At 29.3% G+C, this 23,244-nt stretch overlaps 2 protein-coding genes across 7 annotated transcripts; one reads left to right on the forward strand and one right to left on the reverse strand.

Annotated features, from left to right (window-relative positions):
* The first annotated feature begins 9,654 nt into the window (after positions 1–9,654).
* On the forward strand, positions 9,655–12,074 carry LOC114418415 (dihydroneopterin aldolase 1-like). 2 transcript variants are annotated; one of them, XM_028383736.1, is made up of 3 exons: positions 9,655–9,768; positions 11,260–11,461; positions 11,721–12,074. In XM_028383736.1, exons 2-3 carry the CDS (start codon positions 11,265–11,267, stop codon positions 11,920–11,922), a joined length of 399 nt encoding a protein of 132 aa, XP_028239537.1. In that variant the 5' UTR covers positions 9,655–9,768; positions 11,260–11,264; the 3' UTR covers positions 11,923–12,074. The 2 variants fall into 2 exon arrangements, with proteins under 2 accessions (XP_028239537.1, XP_028239536.1); XM_028383735.1 differs by lacking the exon at positions 9,655–9,768 and adding an exon at positions 10,114–10,168.
* A 992-nt stretch (positions 12,075–13,066) lies between these two features.
* Positions 13,067–20,358, reverse strand: LOC114418414 (WD repeat-containing protein 74-like). Of its 5 annotated transcripts, none has more exons than XM_028383731.1 (13): positions 20,251–20,358; positions 19,913–20,039; positions 19,714–19,829; positions 19,467–19,496; positions 19,221–19,357; positions 17,631–17,801; positions 16,647–16,710; positions 16,415–16,522; positions 15,858–16,011; positions 15,081–15,170; positions 14,741–14,796; positions 14,174–14,231; positions 13,067–13,780 (listed from the first exon to the last, which is right to left on the reverse strand). In XM_028383731.1, the coding sequence occupies exons 2-13, from the start codon at positions 19,992–19,994 to the stop codon at positions 13,509–13,511; spliced, it is 1,338 nt and encodes a 445-aa protein (XP_028239532.1). In that variant the 5' UTR covers positions 19,995–20,039; positions 20,251–20,358; the 3' UTR covers positions 13,067–13,508. The 5 variants fall into 5 exon arrangements, with proteins under 5 accessions (XP_028239532.1, XP_028239531.1, XP_028239530.1 ...); XM_028383730.1 differs by having other exon boundaries at positions 13,074–13,780; positions 19,913–20,042; positions 20,251–20,342; XM_028383729.1 differs by having other exon boundaries at positions 13,074–13,780; positions 19,913–20,051; positions 20,251–20,335.
* Between the last annotated feature and the right edge of the window lie 2,886 nt (positions 20,359–23,244).

Raw genomic sequence — 23,244 nt, forward strand, 5'->3', positions numbered from 1 at the left:
ATGACTTTTTTTTATATAAAACAAAAAGATAAAAAAAAATATTTACATAAAAGAAGAAATATAGTGATGACACTTGAATGTGTTATTTTTTACATTGATTATATCTTCCATGGATATAAAAAAATAACAAATAACTTTTTATGTTGGTTATAATTATAATCAATATAAATAAAAATAAAAATACGTATATCTCTTAAATAATTCTCAAACTACACCTTTTAACTAAATAGTTTTTTATTTGTATATATTTTGTAAAAAAGTTTTCATCTACTATATATATAATCTATCTTCTATAAGAAATTTTTTAGGCTAAGAAAGTTTTTTTACCTTCTATATAAGAAACTTTTAGGCTAAAAAAATAACATAAACAACCTTGATTAGTTTTTTTATAAGTTTTTAAATTATGATATTTTTTTGTCATTTTATTCTAGGGCTCACCCAATTTTTTTCTCTTTCTTCTTTTTCATTTTTTTTTTGTTTTTTGTGAATTTTCTTCTTCTTTGCATTTATATTTATACAACTTAAGTATTATAGTGATTCACTTAATAAAAAAGATAAAAGATCTCTCTTATATAACAATTACTTGCATTGATTTATTAAAAAATGTTCTTACCACTCGAGTAATTACACCATTTCCAATATAAATTACAACTTCTAGGAGTAAAATTTTGTTTCCAACTCTTCCATGAACTTTTTTAAATTACATACATTTTTTATCAGATAGGTTTACATTTTTTCTTTATTCTCGTTATTGTATGAGCTTGTTAGAAAAAAAAATTATTGTATTTTCCTTGTCAATTTTAAGGAAAAACTGTAAGAAGAAAATATGAAATAATAATATAAAATTAACAGGACACGTAATAATATTTTCATTAGACATAGGGCAACAAGATATTGACCTATCTAATTACCCTTAAAATAAATTAAATGAACTAGGAGTATGTTTAACGTTAAGTAAAAAATCTAAAAAACACAAAGCGTCAATTTTAATTTCACTTTGAATTTTTAATTAGCATGAGATAAAATGCTCAACAACACAATTGATTGTTGTCTTAACATTTTTGCAAGCCAAGTAATAATGCTAAATAGATAAGAATTTTGTTAGATATTATATTTTTTTGGGTACAATTGAGTGTTAGATAGTGATAAAGAAATCATACAAAGTGCATGTTTGTTCAATCTCCATATGATGTTTAACAACACTGTATGTATTGTTTGTTATTTTAATTACACATAATATATTTGGATCCTTTGGCATGCTTGTCAATGCCAACATTTAAAAAAAAAACAGAGTGGTTAAATAAATAAATAAAACATTGCCCAAAGGAAAAAAGTCAAATTTAATTGATATCAATATTATTACTACTTTTATTTTCAATAAAAGACCTCATGAAATAAGAGTCTAGGTGTATCAGTGTATTGCTAGAGATATAAAGTTGATTGGAGAAAATAAAAAAAAAATGAAAAAAATCACATATTCAAATTTTGCATTAGTATTATAAAAAATGTCATTTTATGGAGAGAAAAAATCAAGAAGTAACTTTCAAAATATGCTGCCATGGTGGGTGGGAGTATATTTATGCATGTATAAAGCTACGAGATATAATATCTAACTTTCAAAATATGAGTCACTTCTTTTTCCCTCTATTTTGAGTGTACTGAACTGCTATCATTTTCTATATTTCCTATAAGAGTTTTTATTTCTGTTTTCTATATAAGAAACTTTTAAACTAAGAAAATAACATAAGCAACCTCGACTAGTCTTTTGACCGTGTCAAAATGAGGGTGCTTTTTGTCATTTTATTCTAGGACTCACCCAACTCTTTTTCTTTTTCATTTTTTTTTTACTTTTTATGTTTGCTTTCCTTTTTTATTTTACACTTCATTATTTCTTTTATTCTTTATTTATGTTTTTCATTCTGTTTTTCTTTTCTTTTTATATTTTTGTGAATTTTTTCCTTCTTTGCATCTACCTTTATACAGTCGTAGATGTAAGCATTGTAAGCATTGTAGTGATTCATTTCTTAATAAAAAGACAAAAGATCTCTCTCATTTTTTGAATATATTATTATATACCTAATTAAAATGTTTATTTATGATGTTTTGCTTATAGTAATGTCATGTGATATACATTTATAGTTTATTATAATATTATGATATAATAATTTTTTATAGATATTATTATTACTAGCACTATATAAATAATATATAATATTATATAAGTAATATTATAAGTATAACAATAAATATTTTTTTTACATTTATGATGGAAAATTTTATTTTTGAAATTAAATGAATAATTAATTTATTAAATATATTTTTCTTTATTAAATTTCTTTCATGTACAAAATATTTTTAGGTGAGCAAGTGTCGTATCTAGGTATTTGGGGGCTTAGTTAATTTTTCTAATGAAAATTAAAATAACATATTTTATTAATTTTATATTAATTTTCTAGATTTCTAAACTACTAAATTATTTATTAATGTTTTACAAACACACATGTGTGCACATGCTTGCACACATATGCACATTAATAAATAATTTAACTATAATATTTGAAAAATAATTATTTTAACGGTATATACATTTTTTATTGTTTTAAATCAAACTATCAGAATATACTAGAAAATACCTAGAGTCAACTAATTTTTTGTAATTTCTAATATAAAACTATGCATTCAATATATGAACTGACAAAGAAAAATTTGTTGCTTCTAACTTACAAATATTTTAAAGCTTTTCTAACTTTAATCCAAACATATACTAAGACATAAAATGTTTAAAATATCAAGAACATGGAATTTTTGTGATAATAATTAAAAAATAATTAAAATGGAGATCAACTAATCAATCTCTATTAACACTACTAAAAATATAGTATTTCACGACGTGCAATTAAAGTTTAAAGTCAGTCCTCACAAAACCGCTTTTGTTTGGAATAATGGTATTTTTGTAAATAATGAAAACATTTCAAAGGCGGTCTTCACCCAACCGCCTTTATTTTATACTATTGAAACATGGTTTTGAAAAAAAAAACCGTCTTTAAACTTGCGCAATTTTAAATTTAAATAATGCTTGACTCTTCCTCTCTCCGTGACTCTACTCTTTCGAATGCATCTTTCCTCTTCTCATTATTATATTCTCCTTTCCTAGGCCCTCCGGAAAACGCGTCTCTTCTTTCCTCTTTCCCTTTGTACTCTCCGCTCCTCGTCCTCCTCTACCACAGGCGCAACTCCAACAAGCGTCGCGGCATCCCCGTCAAAGCCGACGACGAGCCCAGCCTCGCGCTGAGCAACCACCACTTCGACTCACCGCTCAGCTCCTCGTCCTCCTCTTTCCGTTGTTGTCAATATCGTACTGTATTCTACCATCACCTCTCTTCCCTACTTTCGTTACTATCCCTTTTTTTTTTATAGAAAAACATTTTTTTTTGTACCCTCTTGTTCTTGTTTTGAGAACTGATTTTTTTTTTGCCTGAGTCGTTGGTATTGGCACCAAGGTTTCTCCTTTTCTTTGCAGAAAGGGCGCCGTCTTGTTCTTGTTCCTTAGTGGTCCCTTTTAATTCATTTTTTTTTTCATTTCTTAAATATTTAAATATTTTATGGGGTTTATTTTTTATCTTCTTTGGAGTAAGTTTTGCTTCCCTTTCTTGTTTTTCTTTACGCAATTTCTTTTCTGGGTTTTTATCTTCTTTGGAGTAAGTTTTGCTTTCCTTTGCACGTCAGCTTGGTGCAGATACCAAAAAAGGAAGGAGACCACGATACATCCATATTGCATGGTAATTGGGCAATGATTTAACGACCCATGTGTTAATAGTGAAGTGTTTTTCATCTACCATATTAGTCTGTCTATTAAGAAAAGTTAGGAAAAGATGTTGCAGTTGAGTTTTTTTTAATGGTTATAAAAGATGTTGCAATTGAGTTTTTTTTAATGGTTATAAAAGATGTTGAATTTTCAAAAAAAGCATTTAGTTTGATGGCAGCCTAACAAATTTTCTACAATTTATCTCTTTCTTTTTTTACTCTCTTTTTTTTTTTGTTTTTTTTAGGAGAGGTATTGGAGTTTGGTTATGTCCTTAATTTTTGTTCACGTTGACCATTGAAGGATTCTTTTGTTTATGATCATGAATACTAATTTATTGTTTTATATATATTGGAATGTAAAGGTCGTGCGTTGGATCTGCAACCACAAGTGATAGGTTGCCAACTACTATTTTATCTCCATTTTAAGCTCGGGTAGGTCCATCGTTGAAGTTTCAAGTTTGAATTACATGCCACACACATAACTGCACATAAACATTATTTTTTGAATTATATAATACTATTTTTTGTCTTTAATTATATAATATAGTTGATTAATTGATTTTTTTAAGAAAATTGGTTAATTATATAAAATTAAATTTATTTATAATTATATAATCAATGTAGTGTTATTAAAAAAATATTTTTTATTTAAAATTATGTCTTATAAATAAGAATGAATGAAGTATTTTATTTTCTTCATTAGTGAGTCTATATATATAGAAAAAAACGTTCTTTGTCATTATAAGAAAAGCCCAAATAACTGACATATTTCTACTATTCTCAGTGATCTGGTTCCTATCAACAAATCAAGGCTTCAAATGCATTCAAGTTTGCAAGCTTATTCAGAACAAGATTCACCACCCTCACCTCGGAAGGGCTCAAGAAGTAATTCAAGGAAAAGTACTGGGAATGTGGATGATGTGAGGTCCAATGGTTGGTTAGATGCCATGAAGGCTTCTTCGCCTCCTAGGAAGAAGCTAATTAAAGGGTCGAGTGCTCAGTTGCTTCAATTGACGATGACTTTGAACATTCTATTTCTATTGTAATTGTTTCATATTTATATAATCTTCATGTCGTGATTACTTCTAAATAAGAAATTTGTTTTATTAGTTTGTAACTTGGTATGGTTGTGGTACAACAAATGTATTAAGTTTTTTTGGTTTTGTAACGCATGGCAACCTGATGTAATAAGTTTAAAGTTAAAAGAACTAAAAGATAAAAAATTAAAATATTAAAGGATGTCAACTTTCTAAGAAGGTTATTACATGAGGACCGTCTAGAATGTTAGCTTTCTAAGACGGTTATTATATCGTGACCGTCTTAGAATGTCTACTCTTCAAAACTGTCTTAGAAAGCTCATATTTTTTACGACGATTTTTTCAAAACATTGTTAATTGAAATTTACTTTTAACGACGTTGGCTATAACGACGGTTGAAAACCATCGTTAAAAGTATAATTTAACCGTTGTTAAAAGACTTTATTATAATAGTGTAAATGAAGAATTTTGGAAGAACCTCATCTCACAATCACTTTTTAGATAGAATAAAACTATCTATATGTTGTTGGCCTAATTAGAATTGAGTTAGATCTTTAAGTAAGGTCCCAAATTAAATGATTATGAATAAAAGAAACATAGTTAAAAGAGAAAACTATACTAAAGTTGATGGATCAAATTTTGTGTTAAAAATTACTCATTCACAACAATGATAAAAATTCTTTAAATAAAATTGACCTAAGAATGCAAAGTTAATGAAAGAATTTGATTGTGATCCTAAGCAGCAAAAGGAAACAACAGTGATGGATCTAAGACTTTAAGTCAATGGGAACAAATTATAAAAATTAAAATAAGTAGATTCAATTATATAAATATAGATGAAATAAAATATAAAAATATAAATTTTTTTTACAAATTTAATGAATTTTAAAAAATGAGGGGTGCAAGTGCACCCCCTGGAAACAACGTAGGTCCACCACTGGGAAACAATGAGAGTAGTAATCAAAGCATCAATCCTAGAGATACCATCATTGTTAGTTGCACTCATGCTTAAACAATCTTTTGAAGCCTCCATTTGAAGGGTCACCAACTTTATGTTTGAGGGGATGGTGAGTCCAATGGCGGAACTTCTTGGGGACTAGAAGGATCATGACCCCCCAAACTTTTTAGTGTATGTTATAGTCATTGAGTGTGGGTTTTGGAGATAAGCATAACTTATACTTTATCAAATCATGACAACATGCATTGACCAAGTATTAGAGAAACTAACTTAGGAGGAAGAATGCATAGAAGATTTGTGATAGATAAGAATAGGAAAACTTTGTACTAATTACTGTATATATCTTTATAATTCTTGAATAACATATTAGTTAATTTTTGGGATACGAATTCTTGTGATGATATAGGTATATTTTCACATGTTTTATTTTTGAAAATATCAATAATACTAATCACTTATTTTAAACTGCAATTATACTTTTTATACATTAACTATTTAATTAATTGTTTGTCTTTTCAAAATATAAAACTATTTTATACATTCTTCAAACTCAATTTATTGTTACTTTTATATCTTTATATCTCCATTTTATATAAGAAAGTTTATATAATATAATTAACTTAAACCTATATCCTGCATATAGAAAATTTAATATCTTTATTTTATATAAGAAGTTAAAATTTATCTAATATAATGCTCAAAATATGGTTATCTTTAACTTCATTTAAAATTGGATAGAAAATTTCAATATTTTGTAATTCTTGAACAAATTATATTTTGTATAACAAATTTACTGTGTCTTTAAGAAACAAGAGTATATATATATATATATATATATATATATATATATATATATATATATATATATATATATATATATATATATATATATATATATAAGTTGTAAAAATTAAAAACAGAAGAGTATTATTCATAAAGTAGAAAAAGTATTTTAATTTCATAAAAATATTTTTAAAAAATATATTTAAATAGTATCATTAAGTACACAAAATCATTTATAAAATATGACATTTTCAAATTCATTACATTTAATCTATATATCATAGTTTGAATTTTTTTTTTTTGCTGCAAATTTATTTTCAAGGCTCCATCATCATTGGGTGAGTCAATCTTTGATGTTGAGTTCACCATCACCAAGAAGCACATAAGCCATGGAATTTGTCAATAGACAATATGAACCTCGGTACCAACTAGTCAAATACCAATCAATCTTAATTCTTCATTTTCACTAAGAGTCAAATGCCAACAACTTTAAGTTCATTGAGGAGCAAGGTCCATAAATTGGAGGGTGATGACCAAATCAAAATATAAGAACCATCTATATGAGAACTTTATTTATTTATTTATTGCCAATATTAATCCTCTCCACTTCCTTGTGCTCATCGTGAGATGATCCATGACTTTATTTTTATTAAAATCATCATTATCTACTTGATTACAAAGGCACGTAATCAATTATATGCCTTCCATTTTTTTTTTCAAAAAAAAAGAGTTACCACAAGCATATTTTAGGGATGGAAATATGAGGAATTATTCACTAGGAACAAAAAAAAAGTGGATATATTTTAAGCAAAAATAAATAAATAATTTTGCATAACTCAACTCATTAATCATAATTTAATACGACTTTCGTTTTCAAAAGATTTTAAATAAGGTGAAACAGTAAGTTCCAAAATTAGGACGCAAATCACCATACATAAGCTATATAACTTGTATATGGTTCACAATAAATAATGACATTTAGATCTATCTCATTCCATAACATTATGGTGTACTCCAAATTTTATCATGACTTTTTTTTTTTTTCTCCCCACCTATACTATACCTATCACCCTTAGCTGCTATTCTTATCCTTGAGACTACATAAGTTAGATCAGTTCAATCCTTAAATTTTACCATTCATTAGTCCTCCACTTCAAAATATTCATTGATTTTAGTTTTTTTTTTTACTTTATTTTACATCAAAAAGTAGTAAAATAAATGAGATTTTACAAAGTCAGAAACTAACGATTTTTTTTAAATCTTAGAAAACAAAATGATCTATCTATGCAATTGGAAAGACTGATAATTTAATTAAAGGTTTACTCTTAAATAAAATAAAGAGAGGCCTAATATGAATTTCTGTTAATAAGAAAATCCAAGAAACAAAAACTTGGTTAGTAAGAGTTTTTTTTTTTTTTTGATAAACTGGTAAGTAAGAATTAAGCACAAGCTCTTTGATATTTTAATTATCTAAAATAGTTAATGTGAGGCCATATAAACATTCTTCAGGTATCTTTAACTGTTATTATCCATTTTCCCACTGTTTCTTAATCATTCATAAATTCATTGATATGAACGGAAAGGTATGTAAGCCTACCTTGATTTTATAACAATCAAGGTCAATCAAATCTCTGATAGGGGCAAAACTAGAGAACTGCAAGTGGAAGTGATCACAGTTAATTTTTTTCTTTTTTTTTTGGAATGGGTTAAATATATGTTTAGTTTTTTATATAAATATAGAAATGTTTTTTGAAATTTTAAAATAAAACTGTTCAGTTTTGTCTCGTTTATGGAAAATGATATGAATTTTTTTTTGGCCATGATAAATTTTTATAAAAGAATCTGACTAATTTTATTTTATTTTATTTTCTTCTTAATTATGTTTTTTTTATCAACAGGCTTAAAACTTAAAATCTTCATAAATCTATTTGAGTTAACATAACGTCGATATAAAACCAAAGGATTAAAAAGTGCCACAAACGACATATTTTTATAAACAAAGAATTAAAAAGAGAAAAATGAATTCATAGCTTAAAACATTCACGTATAAACACATGAAACGGGGGAGTGCCCCCCGGGTATTAGTTAGATCCATGAGTTGAATAATGCATGAAGTCTAATTCAATTCTACCTTTGTCAGCCCGTTTTGAGGGCTCAATTTTCTGTTTTTAAAAATGTAATTTTTAAATTAAAATAGGTTTTAATTTGTTTTCAAGATATTTTTACATTTATTTTCAAAATCAAATTTTTTTACATAATTTTTAATTTCAAAAAAATATTCTAGATTTGATAATAATTCTTTCCACTACCAACTTCATTGTTATTATTACTCATATTATCATTTTTGTCATCACATTATTAATATTATTATTGTCATCATCATTAATCTCATTTCTACCGTCGTTATCATAACACTAACAATCGAAACTATACAATTATTATTCTCACCGTCAACATTAATAATATTATCATCAAGTTATCATAACCACCACACAAAAATATTTTAAATTAATTTTAATAAGATATTAAACTTTAAAAATGAGTTTATTTTGAAATTAAAAATTCTAGAAAAACAAAAATAAACAAATTTAAAAAACTGATTTAAAAAATTTGAAACTCCGGTTATTCTGCAGAAAAATTTCGAAACTAAAAACCAGCTAGACGGAAAGAAATTATTTGCACCTTCCATCGGTTGAGAAACATTTATGAATACATAGGATCATATAAGCATCTTGGCCCAAAGAAAATTGTTTACATCAACCAAGCCCCAAGTCCTAACCCAATTTGCAACATGTTATATTATTGTTTGGAGATCGAGGAAGCCCAATCCACAATTATTTGGAGCTAGAGCCTCAGAATTTAAATGGAAGAATACGGGTAATTTGTTTTTTTTTTTTTAATTTAAAGACGAGTTTTTTTGTAAAAAATAAAATAAAAATTGCATGACATGAATCAAGGAACAATAAAAAAAAATTAACATAGCACTTTAAAAATGTTGGGCCAACAAATTATTTTGTCTATTCTTCTTTTCATGTTTTAGCTCATGCTTAAAAAAAATATCCTCTGTTGAATTAGAGACATGAATATTGAATAATCGATTATGAGATTCTCCCCAAGTAAGTAGACAAGGTCACAGAGCAATCCCTTGGCAGTTCACGAGGCTTGTTTTATAGGGCAATAACTAAGGTAAAACAGTATCAAGAGTTTAGCATGGTTTTGTTCATAGAGCAGTTTCCTAAGGTGAATGTGCATTTTCCATTTGGATTCGATTTCAAGAGATTGAATCTCATTGCAAAATAAGTAATTTTAAACATCCTCATACCATGTGTTTGTCTGTGGCCAAATTTTGCACCATTCATCATATTCTCTCTCCACTATAATTACTATGCATTAATCAATCAATAGTTTAGATTAACACAAGATTTGGTGGAGAGGATCTGATCTGGTGCCAATCATCCTCTGCATGTGTTTCAAGTACTTAATAAAAGGTTAAAAAAAATACAACGCATATATTGTTATACTAATAAGAAAGTCTCTTTCATGTGGATGCTGCATCGTGTGCATTTTGTGCGTTCCACAACCCTAGGTTGACTTTAACAGTTTGTTCCTGTTTCTCCCCCAAAGTGCTCCTCCAGATTTCATAATCTTCTTATTCTTTCAAGTTTATCTTTTTTCCTCTCTGCTTATGACTTTATTCGCCATTTTGTGTTGGAATGGGTTCTAGTAGTTGCATGCTAGTGATTTCAGTCCATAAATGAGTTTCAAGTATATATAGAGAACTTAAACTTAAACTTAGTATAATAGTTGAAATTGTGCCTGTACTATCTCCTATGATCTCTTGTTTTCTGGTTTAAAATTCTACTATTTACGTGTGTTAACTGAACAATTTAGTTGTGCTTCTCCAAGGCATGATAGTTTCTTTGAAGTAAATATACAGTTAAAGATAGTAACTGATTTTAATTATTACAAATAAAACTGTATACTTTTCAGCATTTTGTGTAGTGGGTATGTGAGATTTTGCAATTTTGGTTGGGCTGGAAATGGATCTGATTGAATCTCAAGCAAGGTTTGGGTTTATTGTTTCTGTTGGGCTAAGAATTAGAGAATCATGATTTTCACTGTTTGGTTGATTGAGACTTTAATTTTTTAAAAATCCGGGCATCTCCTAGCCAACAGTAGCGGATCTTGCCAAAATATTTTGAGGGACCCAGAATAGTTAAAAACACTTAAAATTATTCTTAAATTATTCTTAGTGCCATACATGAAACTAAAATCCTATACTTGTTAAAAGGGGGGGAAAATTATGGTAGTCATGGCTGCTCCTGACTCCTATTAAGTTGTCATTCACTACTAGCAAGAGTTAGAGACTAATTTTTTATAATATTAAAATTTATCTAAAGATTTTACTCTTCCAACAACAGATGTTTTTTCACAGAGACAAGCACCTAAAAATTGATTGACAAGGGCATGATGATGTGGCAAGCATACCATACCCCACAATGTCTGGTTGTCTGATTGGGATATTGTAGCAACCTTCTTTGGGTGGATACGAGATGATTTAATATATCAAGCTGTTCCTTTTGTGATATTTTATATTTAACAAAGAACACAAGTCATATTTTATTTTATTTATAAAACCTAATAGGCGTTTACATTTCTATTTGCCATTGATTTCAGCAAATATGGAATCTGAAGCACTGATATGGGGTGACAAACTCATACTGAAGGGATTGTCATTCCATGGTTTTCATGGAGCACTACCGGAAGAAAGGAAGCTAGGCCAGAAGTTCGTGGTAGATGTTGATGCATGGATGGATCTGAAAGCAGCTGGCAAATCTGATCACTTATCAGATACAATTAGTTACACAGATATATATGAGTGAGTAACCAACAATTTTTTCATCATTTGATTGCATGAACTTCTCATATTGGTAATTTACTAGTTTAGCCTATGTTTGGTTTACAGAAGTACTTTTACGAATTTTAATACAAATTATGCGCTTCAATGCATGAATTGAGAAGGAAAACTTTGTTGCTTCCGGAGTAAAAGTACTTTTGAGCTCTCCTGACTTTAATCCAAACATGCATTTAGTAACTGTAATGTAATCTTATGAACATATCAATAATTGGTGATGCAGTATAGCTAAGGAAATTCTTGAAGGGTCACCTCAAAACCTTCTGGAGTCAGTGGCACAAAAAATTGCAGTGACTACTCTGACAAATCATAAGCAAATATCTGCTGTTCGAGTGAAGGTTGAAAAGCCTCATGTGGCAGTTCAAGGTCCACTTGATTACTTAGGCGTTGAGATACTTAGACGCAGAAGCGATTTGTCAGAATAGAAATTTCATAGTTTTGTTCTCTCTGGTTTTTGTTGCTCTCATTCTGATTTGTATTGTTTGTTTTCATTGAATGTTTCTTCTTGCCATTCAGTTTGATACATCGTCAAGTTCCATTTGATATAAAGGTAACTCTTTCCCTGAGTACCCTATTAGTTTTCTCTCTCTTATTAGTCATGCTAATGAAATTGCAATATTGAAGTTAGGCATACTAAATAAACTATATAATTAACTTGGATTCTTCAAAACAAAGATTAATTGCAGTGAGATAGTTATTTATTGAGTTGCCCAAGTATTGGGAGTAAATTTTATATGTAATTATCATTTCCTCAGTGATATACTCTTATACCGAAGGATAACTTTTATAGCTTATAAAGCCTTCACGTGTAACTTTTATCACATTTCATAATTTGGAATCAAAGGAAATTCAAAGCCAATAATTTTATCCTCTTATTGTTTCGATCGACTCTTGATGTTGACAAAGATAACCAACGCATATAACAACTATAGCTTTCATTATGTTCAAGAGTTCAAATGTCAAAACATGTTACAGTTTTCTTTGCACGAGGTTAAACACAATTTGAGAAACCTAACACTGATGACATATAAAAAAAGCTTCATCCAATAACTTTTTCTTTCTCAGATTAGCATCCAAGGCTAGAAGCATTCTTGCTCTTCTCTTATCTTCTAAATTTAAAGATATCCATTATTATATTGTCTTCATTCATGTCTTGTATAGCCCAAAAAGAAGTTCTCATAAGTCATAACACTACCTACATTATTTTTCTTGTTTAGTAACGTACTTATGGGTTGCATATATAGTCTGTGGCAATTGCCAAGCCCTGGAGTATGTGGCACCCTTACTCCTTAAACCCACTCAAGGTTGGAGTAATTAAATTTGGCTTAAGCATTGTTTGGTGACCATATTCATCCCCTTGACAGGGCAACGTGTCATCCACATGTGTACATGACTGTTTTTTTTGTTGTTGATCATAATATTAATAAGTTGATTCCACCAAAAGCAACGATAAATTTTCATCAAAAACCGTGAACACACATAAGTTGAGTTTGTGTACATGACCACTGATAAAAGAGATTAATGCAACAAATCAGCACATTAATTAACAGAGTTAGTGAAAGGCGGATGGACATGATTGACAAAACTCAATTTCAAAGAAATGTCATTTTTCTCGGGACTAATAAATTAGTCCTACAGTTTTAAGGACTAAAATGATTGTTTAAACTCAAACATAAAAATGAATTGCAAAGCATTTCTACACCTAAGCAAAAATTGGCTACAAGCCGACAGCTGCAAAGCAAAATACCGAACATTTCACCAAGAAGGAGTCATGCCTAAACCTAAATCACTTCCTATGTTGAATAACTTACACTGATCTCGCAGGCATGGGGAATTCACAAAATTGAACAAATTTACATTAGCACTGCCAAATGAATCGATTCACTCCCCCATAAAGTCCTCCAAGCTGATATAATTACTAAAAACAAAGTCTTAACTATAATTCAGACTTTGCCTTCATCACCATGCATCCCAATATTAGTTCAGATACCTTATTTGTATCACATGGAACTTAGTCCACATCTAAATCACAACACTGGAATTGAGCCTTGTTTCCTTTCTTGGATGCTGACTTGCTTCTCTCATCTCTTGATGCAATCTTCTCCCATCCATCATTTTCTTTGGACTCCTTGCGTTCTTTACTCTGTTTAGATCTTTTCTTTCTTTCACCGCCATCTGGTTTGTTTCTGGAAGATTTTTTTCTTTTCAAAGGTGATCCTTCAACTTCTTTGCTAACCAAGATCTCAGTTGGAGTTTGTTCATTGCATGGTAGCAAATCCGCTACTGTGGATATATTTGCTTAGATAACATTAGCAGTCTAGAATGAATAGAAGTAACAGACCTCAATTACCAAAGTCATCAATGTTAATAATAAAAAACATACATATTTATTAATTCCAAATTTAAAAGCATAATTACCATTTTAAGCTCCTATCCTATACAGCAGTAAACAATTTTTTTAAAAGCATAATTACCATTTCAGTCCCTATTACTAAATTATACAGGATTCTCTTATCAAGTTGATAATTTTAATATATCAAAAAGAATACTGACAGCTGTATCCCCGAACCATAGTTTGTTTCAGACCCAACCAACAAGTTCTTGCTGCTCATCAGACTAATGCAAGGTGAAACTAGTGAGTGGACTACTCCAGGCATAAAGAAGAAAATCACTAACCTTTAACATCAAAGTTAGAGTCAAAAAGAACATGAATAATATGTTGCTTCAGGAAAACCTGCAACCAGGTAAAAAAAATTAAATAAATGATTTTGAATACATGAATACAGAATCATTGTCAAAAACAACTAACTTTACAGATACCTAATACTATTGCAGAAAAGATAACTACAAAAAATTCTAACAAGCATTTGGGACCCTAGTTAGTTCAATTGTTCAAGTGTAGAAGGTTTCCATGTCAGCCATAAAAAAACTGTGTTTGTTCACAATATACCACTTTTTTTTCCCTGGTCCTCGTAACTCTAACAGTATAGGAATAATTGACAAAGTAAAAAGAAATACAAAACAGTCCGTATCAGAATAAAGGTTTAATCTTAACACAGGTTAATGGGCTTTAGTTTACAGGTTTTATAACAGGGTCACTTTATCTGATATTACAATAAATAGTTCAGAAATTACAATGGACAAATATCACTAAATCATTTCAGTTTCCAGGTATACATGTCCCATTAACAAAAACTATATAGCATGCTGCCATGGACAAAGAAATAAGGGTATAAAACCTACAGCAGAAAGAAGCTGTCTTGTCTTTGTATCCCAAAGGCGTAAATAGCTGTCCAGTCCTGAAATGAAAAATATGAAATTGAATTGATGACAGGAACTTAATATATTTTTATCAGACAAAGAAAAAAGGTGATCCAGTAGCTACACACCCTGTCATTTTGGATGAGCTTCAGGAGCAATCAAGAAAAAGTAGATAACGTAACAGAAGATATAAATTTGTTCCACAAAACCAAAATAATTTTAGAAACAACTAAATAAATTTTAGGATCCAAAAACTGCATCAGAGAGCCTTACTTATATTCAAGGAATATGCAATAAAGGGAAATCACACAGTAGCACTCACCACAAGAAGCTATTACAGGTAGCTCAGGGTGCTTGACTATGGATCTGATGCTTCCAGAGCATTTTCCAGAAAAACATCCTAGCATTTTTCCTGCAATAATTTAAAAAAAAAAAAACAAACTCATTAAAAAAAATCAACAAAAAGGCAACAGCAACAACCAAGCCTTTTCTAAATAAGATCAGTTCCATGAATCAAGCAACACCATAATGTTCAGCCATAAATCATGTCTAGATAAAATATCGATTTCTACATCCTTATTAATTATTTCACCCATAGATTTTCTCAGTCACCTGTTGCCTCTATCAGTTAGGCTACCCACCAATCTAATCTACTATCCTTAATAAGACTTCAACAATTTTTTTCCACACATGCCCAAATCACCTACGGCAAGTTTCTACCACTTTTCTATAATAGGCACTATCCCAACTAAGACAACAGAAGCAAAGTAAAATAAAATACATTTGGAAATCACAACTTTCAAGTTTATAACAATTGTTATCTAACTCTCACGTGTGAAGTGTTGAGTGCATTTCTTAAGGAATCTAATCAAACTATTGCTGGCAACAAATAACTGATGTATAACATTATCCAAAAGAAAAATATTTTATAGAATCAATATCCATATAAATAGTGTCCAAAATTTTCACTCGCAAATGGAAGATAAGGAATATCAAGGAAAAATAGGTCAGTGTATAATATGGGAACAAGTTAAACAATGATATAGTCCATAATCACTGTTCTTAAATTTATGACAATGTTCCCATGACTTTGGGATACCTGTGCGTATATCAACAGAAGCCATGTCACCTGACCCATTCCCTACATATATTGAATAGCCATCTATATCCTCAGCCAATGCTTTAATTGGTGTCTCACGGAAATCAAATGAGAGAACAGGCCTCCTCTGAGCAGACACGTCGTAAAGGCGAACCTGTTCAGAAGGCCAAGGTTGTAAATAAAGAGTAATGAGAAGACGTATAATTAAGTAAGCTGCTGGAGGAAAAAAATAACAAAAAAAAATTCCCTTTCTGAATTGAAAAGGTTAAGAAAAAAACAAATCTGCAGTTTGAAATGATATTACTCATTTTATATTTGTTAATAAAATGGGAAAGATCTCATGCAACTTGAAGGACATTTGTTCTTTTGCAAAAAAAAATTCTCAAATCCATTTCTCTGTAATTCTAGGTTAAGAGAAACTTATTAATCCTTCTCAATAGTCTCCAGCACATGTTTTTTCAAGGATATCAAAGAGGAATATTCCATGCATTATTAGATATAAAAATTATATTTCTTCACTTATTTTAGAATGAGAAGAATCTACCAATTAAATTTACCTGATGGCTGTTGGTGCCAGCAACAAATTTTCGATGGTCATCTTTCATAAGAAATGTAGCAGATGTGAAACAAGTAGGTGTAAATATACCGAGGTTATCCTTAGTTGGCTGCATAGGTTAAAAGGATTTGTAAAATCAAGCACTAAAAAATGTGCACCAACAAAAGGTAAACTGGAGGAAGATAAGTTAACAATTAATAGCAGAGATGAAAAGTAAGGGTTGAAAGACTCACAGGTTTGGAATTCCAGATCTTAGTGAAGTTGTTAAGATCCCAAATATTCATTTCAACACATTTCCTGCAGATAAAGTATGTATTCATTGTTTCTCAGATAAAAAATATGTATAGATAACAGTTATACGTTGTGACAACTTTTAGATTCTCAAGGTTTATGGTAACAGGTACCCATTTTCACGTTGCTTACATGTTGGCTATAAATCTATAATATGCTTGAAATTGCTGCATAACCTATCTAATTCATGTTTCTGCAATATGGTCCAGTATTTCTCCAAGTTTTTCACTTCATGAACCTTCCATAATAAAATGTGCCATTGAAGATTCTTTTACTTACTCAAACTCATGAAACAATTCAATTCCATATGAATTTAGGTAACTGGATTGTACATACCATCCTTAATGCCACTTGAAAGTAGTGTCCACCAAACAAACAAACGGTAAGCTGTCAAATCTCAGACCTAAGTTTGTATATAGCCAATACCTATAGTATTTAATTGCACTAAGAACAAATAAGCAGCAGGGATGGCAGAGGCTACATAAGGCTTTATTTCTGAAAATTATACATTTCAGAAGCACCAAACTCCAAAGGCAATGATTATTTGCTTTTACAGTTTGTGAGTCAAGAGTTATTTATTATGAGGAATTTGCTCAGAATTTATAATATGAAGCAGGTTTGCCTACAAGGCTGAAGAGTTATTCTGGGGTTTGTGTCACTATGTAGAAGAGGATGGTCTTTTGAAAAAGAAATTTCTTTGCTAATCATTATTTCTGGGGAATAACTCTGTCTGACCTTCAAAGCAGAACAATCCATTATTTGAAAATCATTTCCTCTTTCAATTCCCATGTTTTACCATGCCTAGTGAGTGGTGACTTGTCTTATATTTTCATCACTTTTGTATTCACAAAATGTTTCAGTATCAAAGTTGAATAAATAATTTATTCAAACAGTCTAATATTCACACTTGTGCAAAATGTACTCACCCTCCAAATAAAGCAAACTTCTCATTTCCGTCCACCTTGCAACACAAGATGTTACCACCAGAACATACATTCCATGTTTTTATACAGGAAGATCCTTTAGATGAATCAGCAAGTTCAATGGACCTTATGCTTGCATTTCCTTTGGTTGTGCATGTAAGTAGAGTACAATCCCTAAAAATCACCACATCCAAATGATTTAGAAAGTACAAAAACACAAAATCAAGTAGCTGCTAACATAAAGTCACACACATTCACACATATTTACATACATAAGAGCATAATGCAAGCAATTAATGTATTTTGAAAATGAATGAACAAGTGCATGTACACGCAGACTGAAGATATACTTTAATGTAAATACTAAATACTAATAGTGATACAGGTTGAGAATATACAGATAAGCACAAACAACAAGGAAATCTGTTTTTGATGCCCTCCTCCAACTCTGAATCCATTAGTATCCAGGGTCAAGAAGAGCAAGACTGATGTACCATTAGGTACCCAGGAATTCAAGTACCTGAAATCCCAACCCAAAACTAATTAACCAACTAACTAATTCCTTCAGCATCCTGGTTAGGTATATACCCATTAGTTAGGTAAGAAGGTAGTTAGTTAAATAGATAGTTAGAAATTCGTTGGTTAAATAGATAGTTAGAAATTCGTTGGTTAAATAGATAGTTAGAAATTCGATGTTAAGAGAGAAGCATCTCATCATTTGTGAGAGAATTGGAGCCTTTGGGGATTGGGAGATGAAGACCTTCAAAGTTCTGCAAGTTAGCTACTGTATTCAGGGGAGAATTCCCCTTTTTTCCAAATATAGGATACTAAGTTCCTATCATGTTTTCTAGCTCCATTCATAGCAACCTAACCAATTAACTGACTCAAACAGCTTTACTAGCATAGTCTACCCTTAACTAACAAGGGGCTGGTCAGTTGATTCCTAGATTCCATCCTTATTTTTCCTAGTCTAAACAATTGGGGTCAGTTGAATCCTTATTATCAATTTATGCACATTATGTTATTTTTTGTTCAATATTACTAGGATATTATATTAAAATATTTAAAAAAATATATTTAATTAAAACCAGTTTGACCCTAATTTGACCCTGATTGAACCATTGACCCTTGAACCAGTCTCTTTACCAATTCAATGACTGATCTGATTCTGAGAACATTGCTCTGACTTCACACTATTGTCCCTCAGTTTCACCCCCCTCCCGCTTTCTCTCCCCTCAAACCCTTATCTATTAAAGTCAAGCATTAGTACAACTAGTACAAGTCCAAAACCAGTCATAAAAAGATTAGTAACCCCAATATTCTAACAGCTACCAAGAAGGATTATATGTGAAATCTAAACCTACAAAGCAACCTATACATATTACAGAAGTCTGACATATGCCCCGTTACATTTACACAGTTGCATCGGACAAGGTACAAACAATTCAACTAATCATAAAGAAAATGCACTTATGCACTGTTGTCATTGTTCTTCAAGACTTCAACTAAATTGAGCACAGAATCAGAATACATTAAGGACAAGAATAAAAGACAAACTTAAACTAAACTGCCAAACAGCAGTTATTTATATACCTGAAAGCTAATTCCGAATTTTGTTTTGCAAATAAATGCAATCCAACAATATTATTCTCTTCAGATTGAACATCTAAATCATTGGCATCTGAGATTGTGGCCTGAATATCTCCGTTTACAGGGCTCAAAACTTCAATCTGTAGAATGAATACATAAAGTTAAGTGCTAAATGTTTAAAAACGAATATTGAAAATCAAACCTTTTACAGAACAAAAATAGAACTACAGAACCTTAAAAATAATTTACCTGGTTGTTTTTCCTTGCTACAGCTAATAACTGCAATACCAGAAATGACAGAAAAATAATGAGAATCGTATTTTTTGGTTTTGTTTCTTTACGGTCAAACTAAAAGGAAATCTCTATGGAACAGTTAGAATACCAACAATGTTCAATGGCAGTCAGTTAGTGAATACAGGGCAGTTGAGTGCCAATAAAAGAAAGACAAAACACAGACAAAACTGTACTCCAAAAAAAACAGTTTGCCAATACATACAGGATGAGACTTGCGGTCGATCATTGATACAGCCATCACACATTTGGATGATTCAGGGTCGCCCCACCTCTCTACCACCAGGGGAGCTCCTCGTTGCTTATCGCGGGCCTCCACAACTAACAACACAAGCAAAAACCCATAAAGATAAGAAAATGAGAGTGACATAATATGAAGAAAAAAAAGCGAAAAAGATCATCACCTTTGATAAGACCAAGCGCGTCAAACGTTAGAGCGCGAAGTGGAGGGCAACCGGAGCACTCGAGAGTGGTTGTACGAGGCATATTTGACAGTCAGGGAAAGCAAATCAGAGAAGAAAATGACAACACCTGCTAATCCAACTGAAAAAAGTCAGATAAAACCATCATCCTCTTGAATTTACGATCATTGATGAGAAAATAGATAAACATGTGATTAACATAAGAAAGCAATTAGACATACACGCACACTCCTTAAAACACAGCAATTAAACAAGAATAACAAGAAGAGGAAACATGGAATAATGAAGAAAACATGATTGAGAGAGGGAACAGACTGTACCAGTAGGGGTTAGGGTACCACCAAGACAGACAGCACTGGGAGAAGGAGAAATTACTTTCAATATTAAAAATGAAAATGATGAAATTACTTTTTTTTCCCTTTATTTATTTGGAGTTATTTAAAAATGTGTTCAAGAAAAAGGAGATTGAGTTTATTTTTTACTTTTTTTAAATAATTGGCACCGTTCCTCATCATCCCAATATACCACTGTCTCCATTGAAAAAACATTTTCTTATTATTTAAAATTTAAAAGTTAAGAATATATTTTCTTTATTAATTATTTTTTTTGTAAAGGATAAAATCTTTCCAGTATCTTTTCTTTATCTTTTCATTCCTATCTTTTATGGAGATTTCTTTTACTTGGTCAATATCTTTCGATTTCCTATCTTTTCTTAACTTTATTATTCCTTTTTTGTTTTTAGTTTTATTAAAACTGTTCTCCCTCTTCTCACTTCATTAAAAATAATATTGACATTAAAAAAATGAAAAAAAAAAGTTACAGTAATTTTGTTTCACAGAAGGGATAATTTTACTCTCCTCAGTCAAGTTTTAATGTTCACAATTCTTGGGATCAAGAATAATGGCAAGGATTTCTACACAACTCCAGGATCAAGAAAAGGAAGTCAAAACAGAAAGAAATATCAATTAAGAAATTCTAAATTGTATTAATGAATCTAGGTAGATTTTATAAATCTCTTATAGAAACTTCATAGTATTATTACAGGGAGAAATATGTTATATAAAGAGTGTAATTTTCTTGTATGATAAATGATTTATACATAAAAATATTCTCCATTTGTATTAAAACTTATGATTTATTTTACATTTAAAATATACAATAATAATAAGTATAGAAAAATAAATTTATGTATCTAAATAGGTGTTCTCAAAACAGCAAAAATTTTCTTCTAGCTCTAGATGTATCCACATAAAAATCAATACCTTAGGTAAAGTCTTTGACGAGTGACTTTAGAATTTTTTATTTTTATTTTTTAGTCTAAAACTAAATTTGAACTTTAGTGTTTGTCTTATTTGTTTTGTCTCGTTTATATGTTTTTATTTGGAATATTAAAAGAAATATGTATGTGAGCTTTTTTATATCTTTTTACCTAACAAATAATCATAAGATTAAATAAAGTAATTAATCACATGTCTATAACGATAAAATCTTATTCTTATTTTATAAATAATTTTCACATTTATGAAATAATTTATTAATTATATCTTTTTTAACAAAGTATATGATGATACTTCATAAAATGTCACACATTCACCACAATAAAATCACATTTGTTTGATATAATTAAAATTCAGTTGAAATGCTTTTATTATGTATTATTAGTGAAAAACTTAGAATAAATATCTACCTTCAAGTTTATTGTATATCACATGAAAATAATTGTGCATATCACTTTTATTTAAAAAGAAAAAAAAAACACAAAATTGTATATGTAAAATTTGAAGAGATTTTATTTATTTATTTTTAAATTGAGTTTGAGTCTAGAAAGATGTTTAAAAAAATACTTCTTCCATCTTTAAATAATTATCGTTTTACACATACAAATTAATAATAAATAAATGAAAGACAAAAATAATTTTATAAAATTAACATTATATCATTATTAATTTTTTTATAAATTTTTTTATTTATCATTAATGTTATAAGAGATATAAATTTTTAAAAATACATTAATATTAAAGAATTAAAATGATAATTGTCTTAAAATAATTTTTTAAAAATGATAATCATTTTGAAAAATTAAAATGATAATTATAATAGGATAATAGGACGAAGGAAGTACTTAATATAGAGCCTGAAAAAATTTTAAGAGAATATTTGAGAAAATGAGAATCAGATATTTCCGTACACTTTCAATAAAAATCTTGGTTGTGTATTAAAAACTGGGCATAAACCACAATTATAATATGGATCAATTCGGTGCTGCTCTTTCTTTTCTTCATGTCTTTTTATCTATTTATCTAATTAAAAGACAGATTTAAGTTTTTTTTTACATCCTCCTAGCCTTAATACAATATAGCCTATCAAAATGGTACGTTCACATTCCACTTCACAATTATTTTATACAACATCTTTTGATTTCAATTGTCAATAAGGAATAAACTATATATACGTTGTCCTCAACCACTTTAGAACAACTAACATGGTGACTTTATATGTTTGTAACAAGTTTATTTACTGTAAATAATTTAAAATAATAAATGTAACCTAATATGATGAATTAGATTTCTTGCTTACTTTTTATCAAACATGTGACTTTTTATTATTGTCGAAAACACATATTTTTTATTTTTAATTATTTTTATTTTATTTTCAATGCATTTATTATCCTATTAATATTTATTTTGTGTTATAAATAAAATATGATCCAAAAACTTTCAAATATGCATAATTTACTTAAAATTCTCTAATTTATTATTTATCATTTATTTTTATTATCAAGTTTATAATTTTTCACCAACAATACTTTGCGTATTAGTTGTTTTAAGTATCACTATTTTGAAGAAATCCTATCCCTTTGAGAAGGAAGTATGTCATATTTAAATTTTTATATTTTAAATCCATTTTTAAAAAAATTATATTTTGTTTATAATATTTTAAATATCTCTAGTCTATATTATTTAAATTTTATACAACGTAATTATGTATATCATTCTTATAGTATTATATTATTTAAAAATATTTTTATCTCTATATGTATGTACTACTTACATATTATCACATGTGTGTAATTTATGACATAAAATTGAATTTGAGCCACCAGATCCAACTTTTAAGATATAGCTTCTGAACCACTAAGCCAAGTAACTTTCTACTCCAGGTAATAATTGAAATTTGACATTTTTATGTGTTAATTGGTTATTATTCCATAACATGATAACCACCCAGATTTTGTAATAGGTATCAATACGTAAATTCTTTCATATAGGTAGGTTTAGCAATATCATAAAGGGAACTGATTTGGACACCCAGTT

The sequence above is a fragment of the Glycine soja genome, chromosome 7 (genome assembly GCF_004193775.1).
Source record: "Glycine soja cultivar W05 chromosome 7, ASM419377v2, whole genome shotgun sequence".
Taxonomy (NCBI): domain Eukaryota; kingdom Viridiplantae; phylum Streptophyta; class Magnoliopsida; order Fabales; family Fabaceae; genus Glycine; species Glycine soja.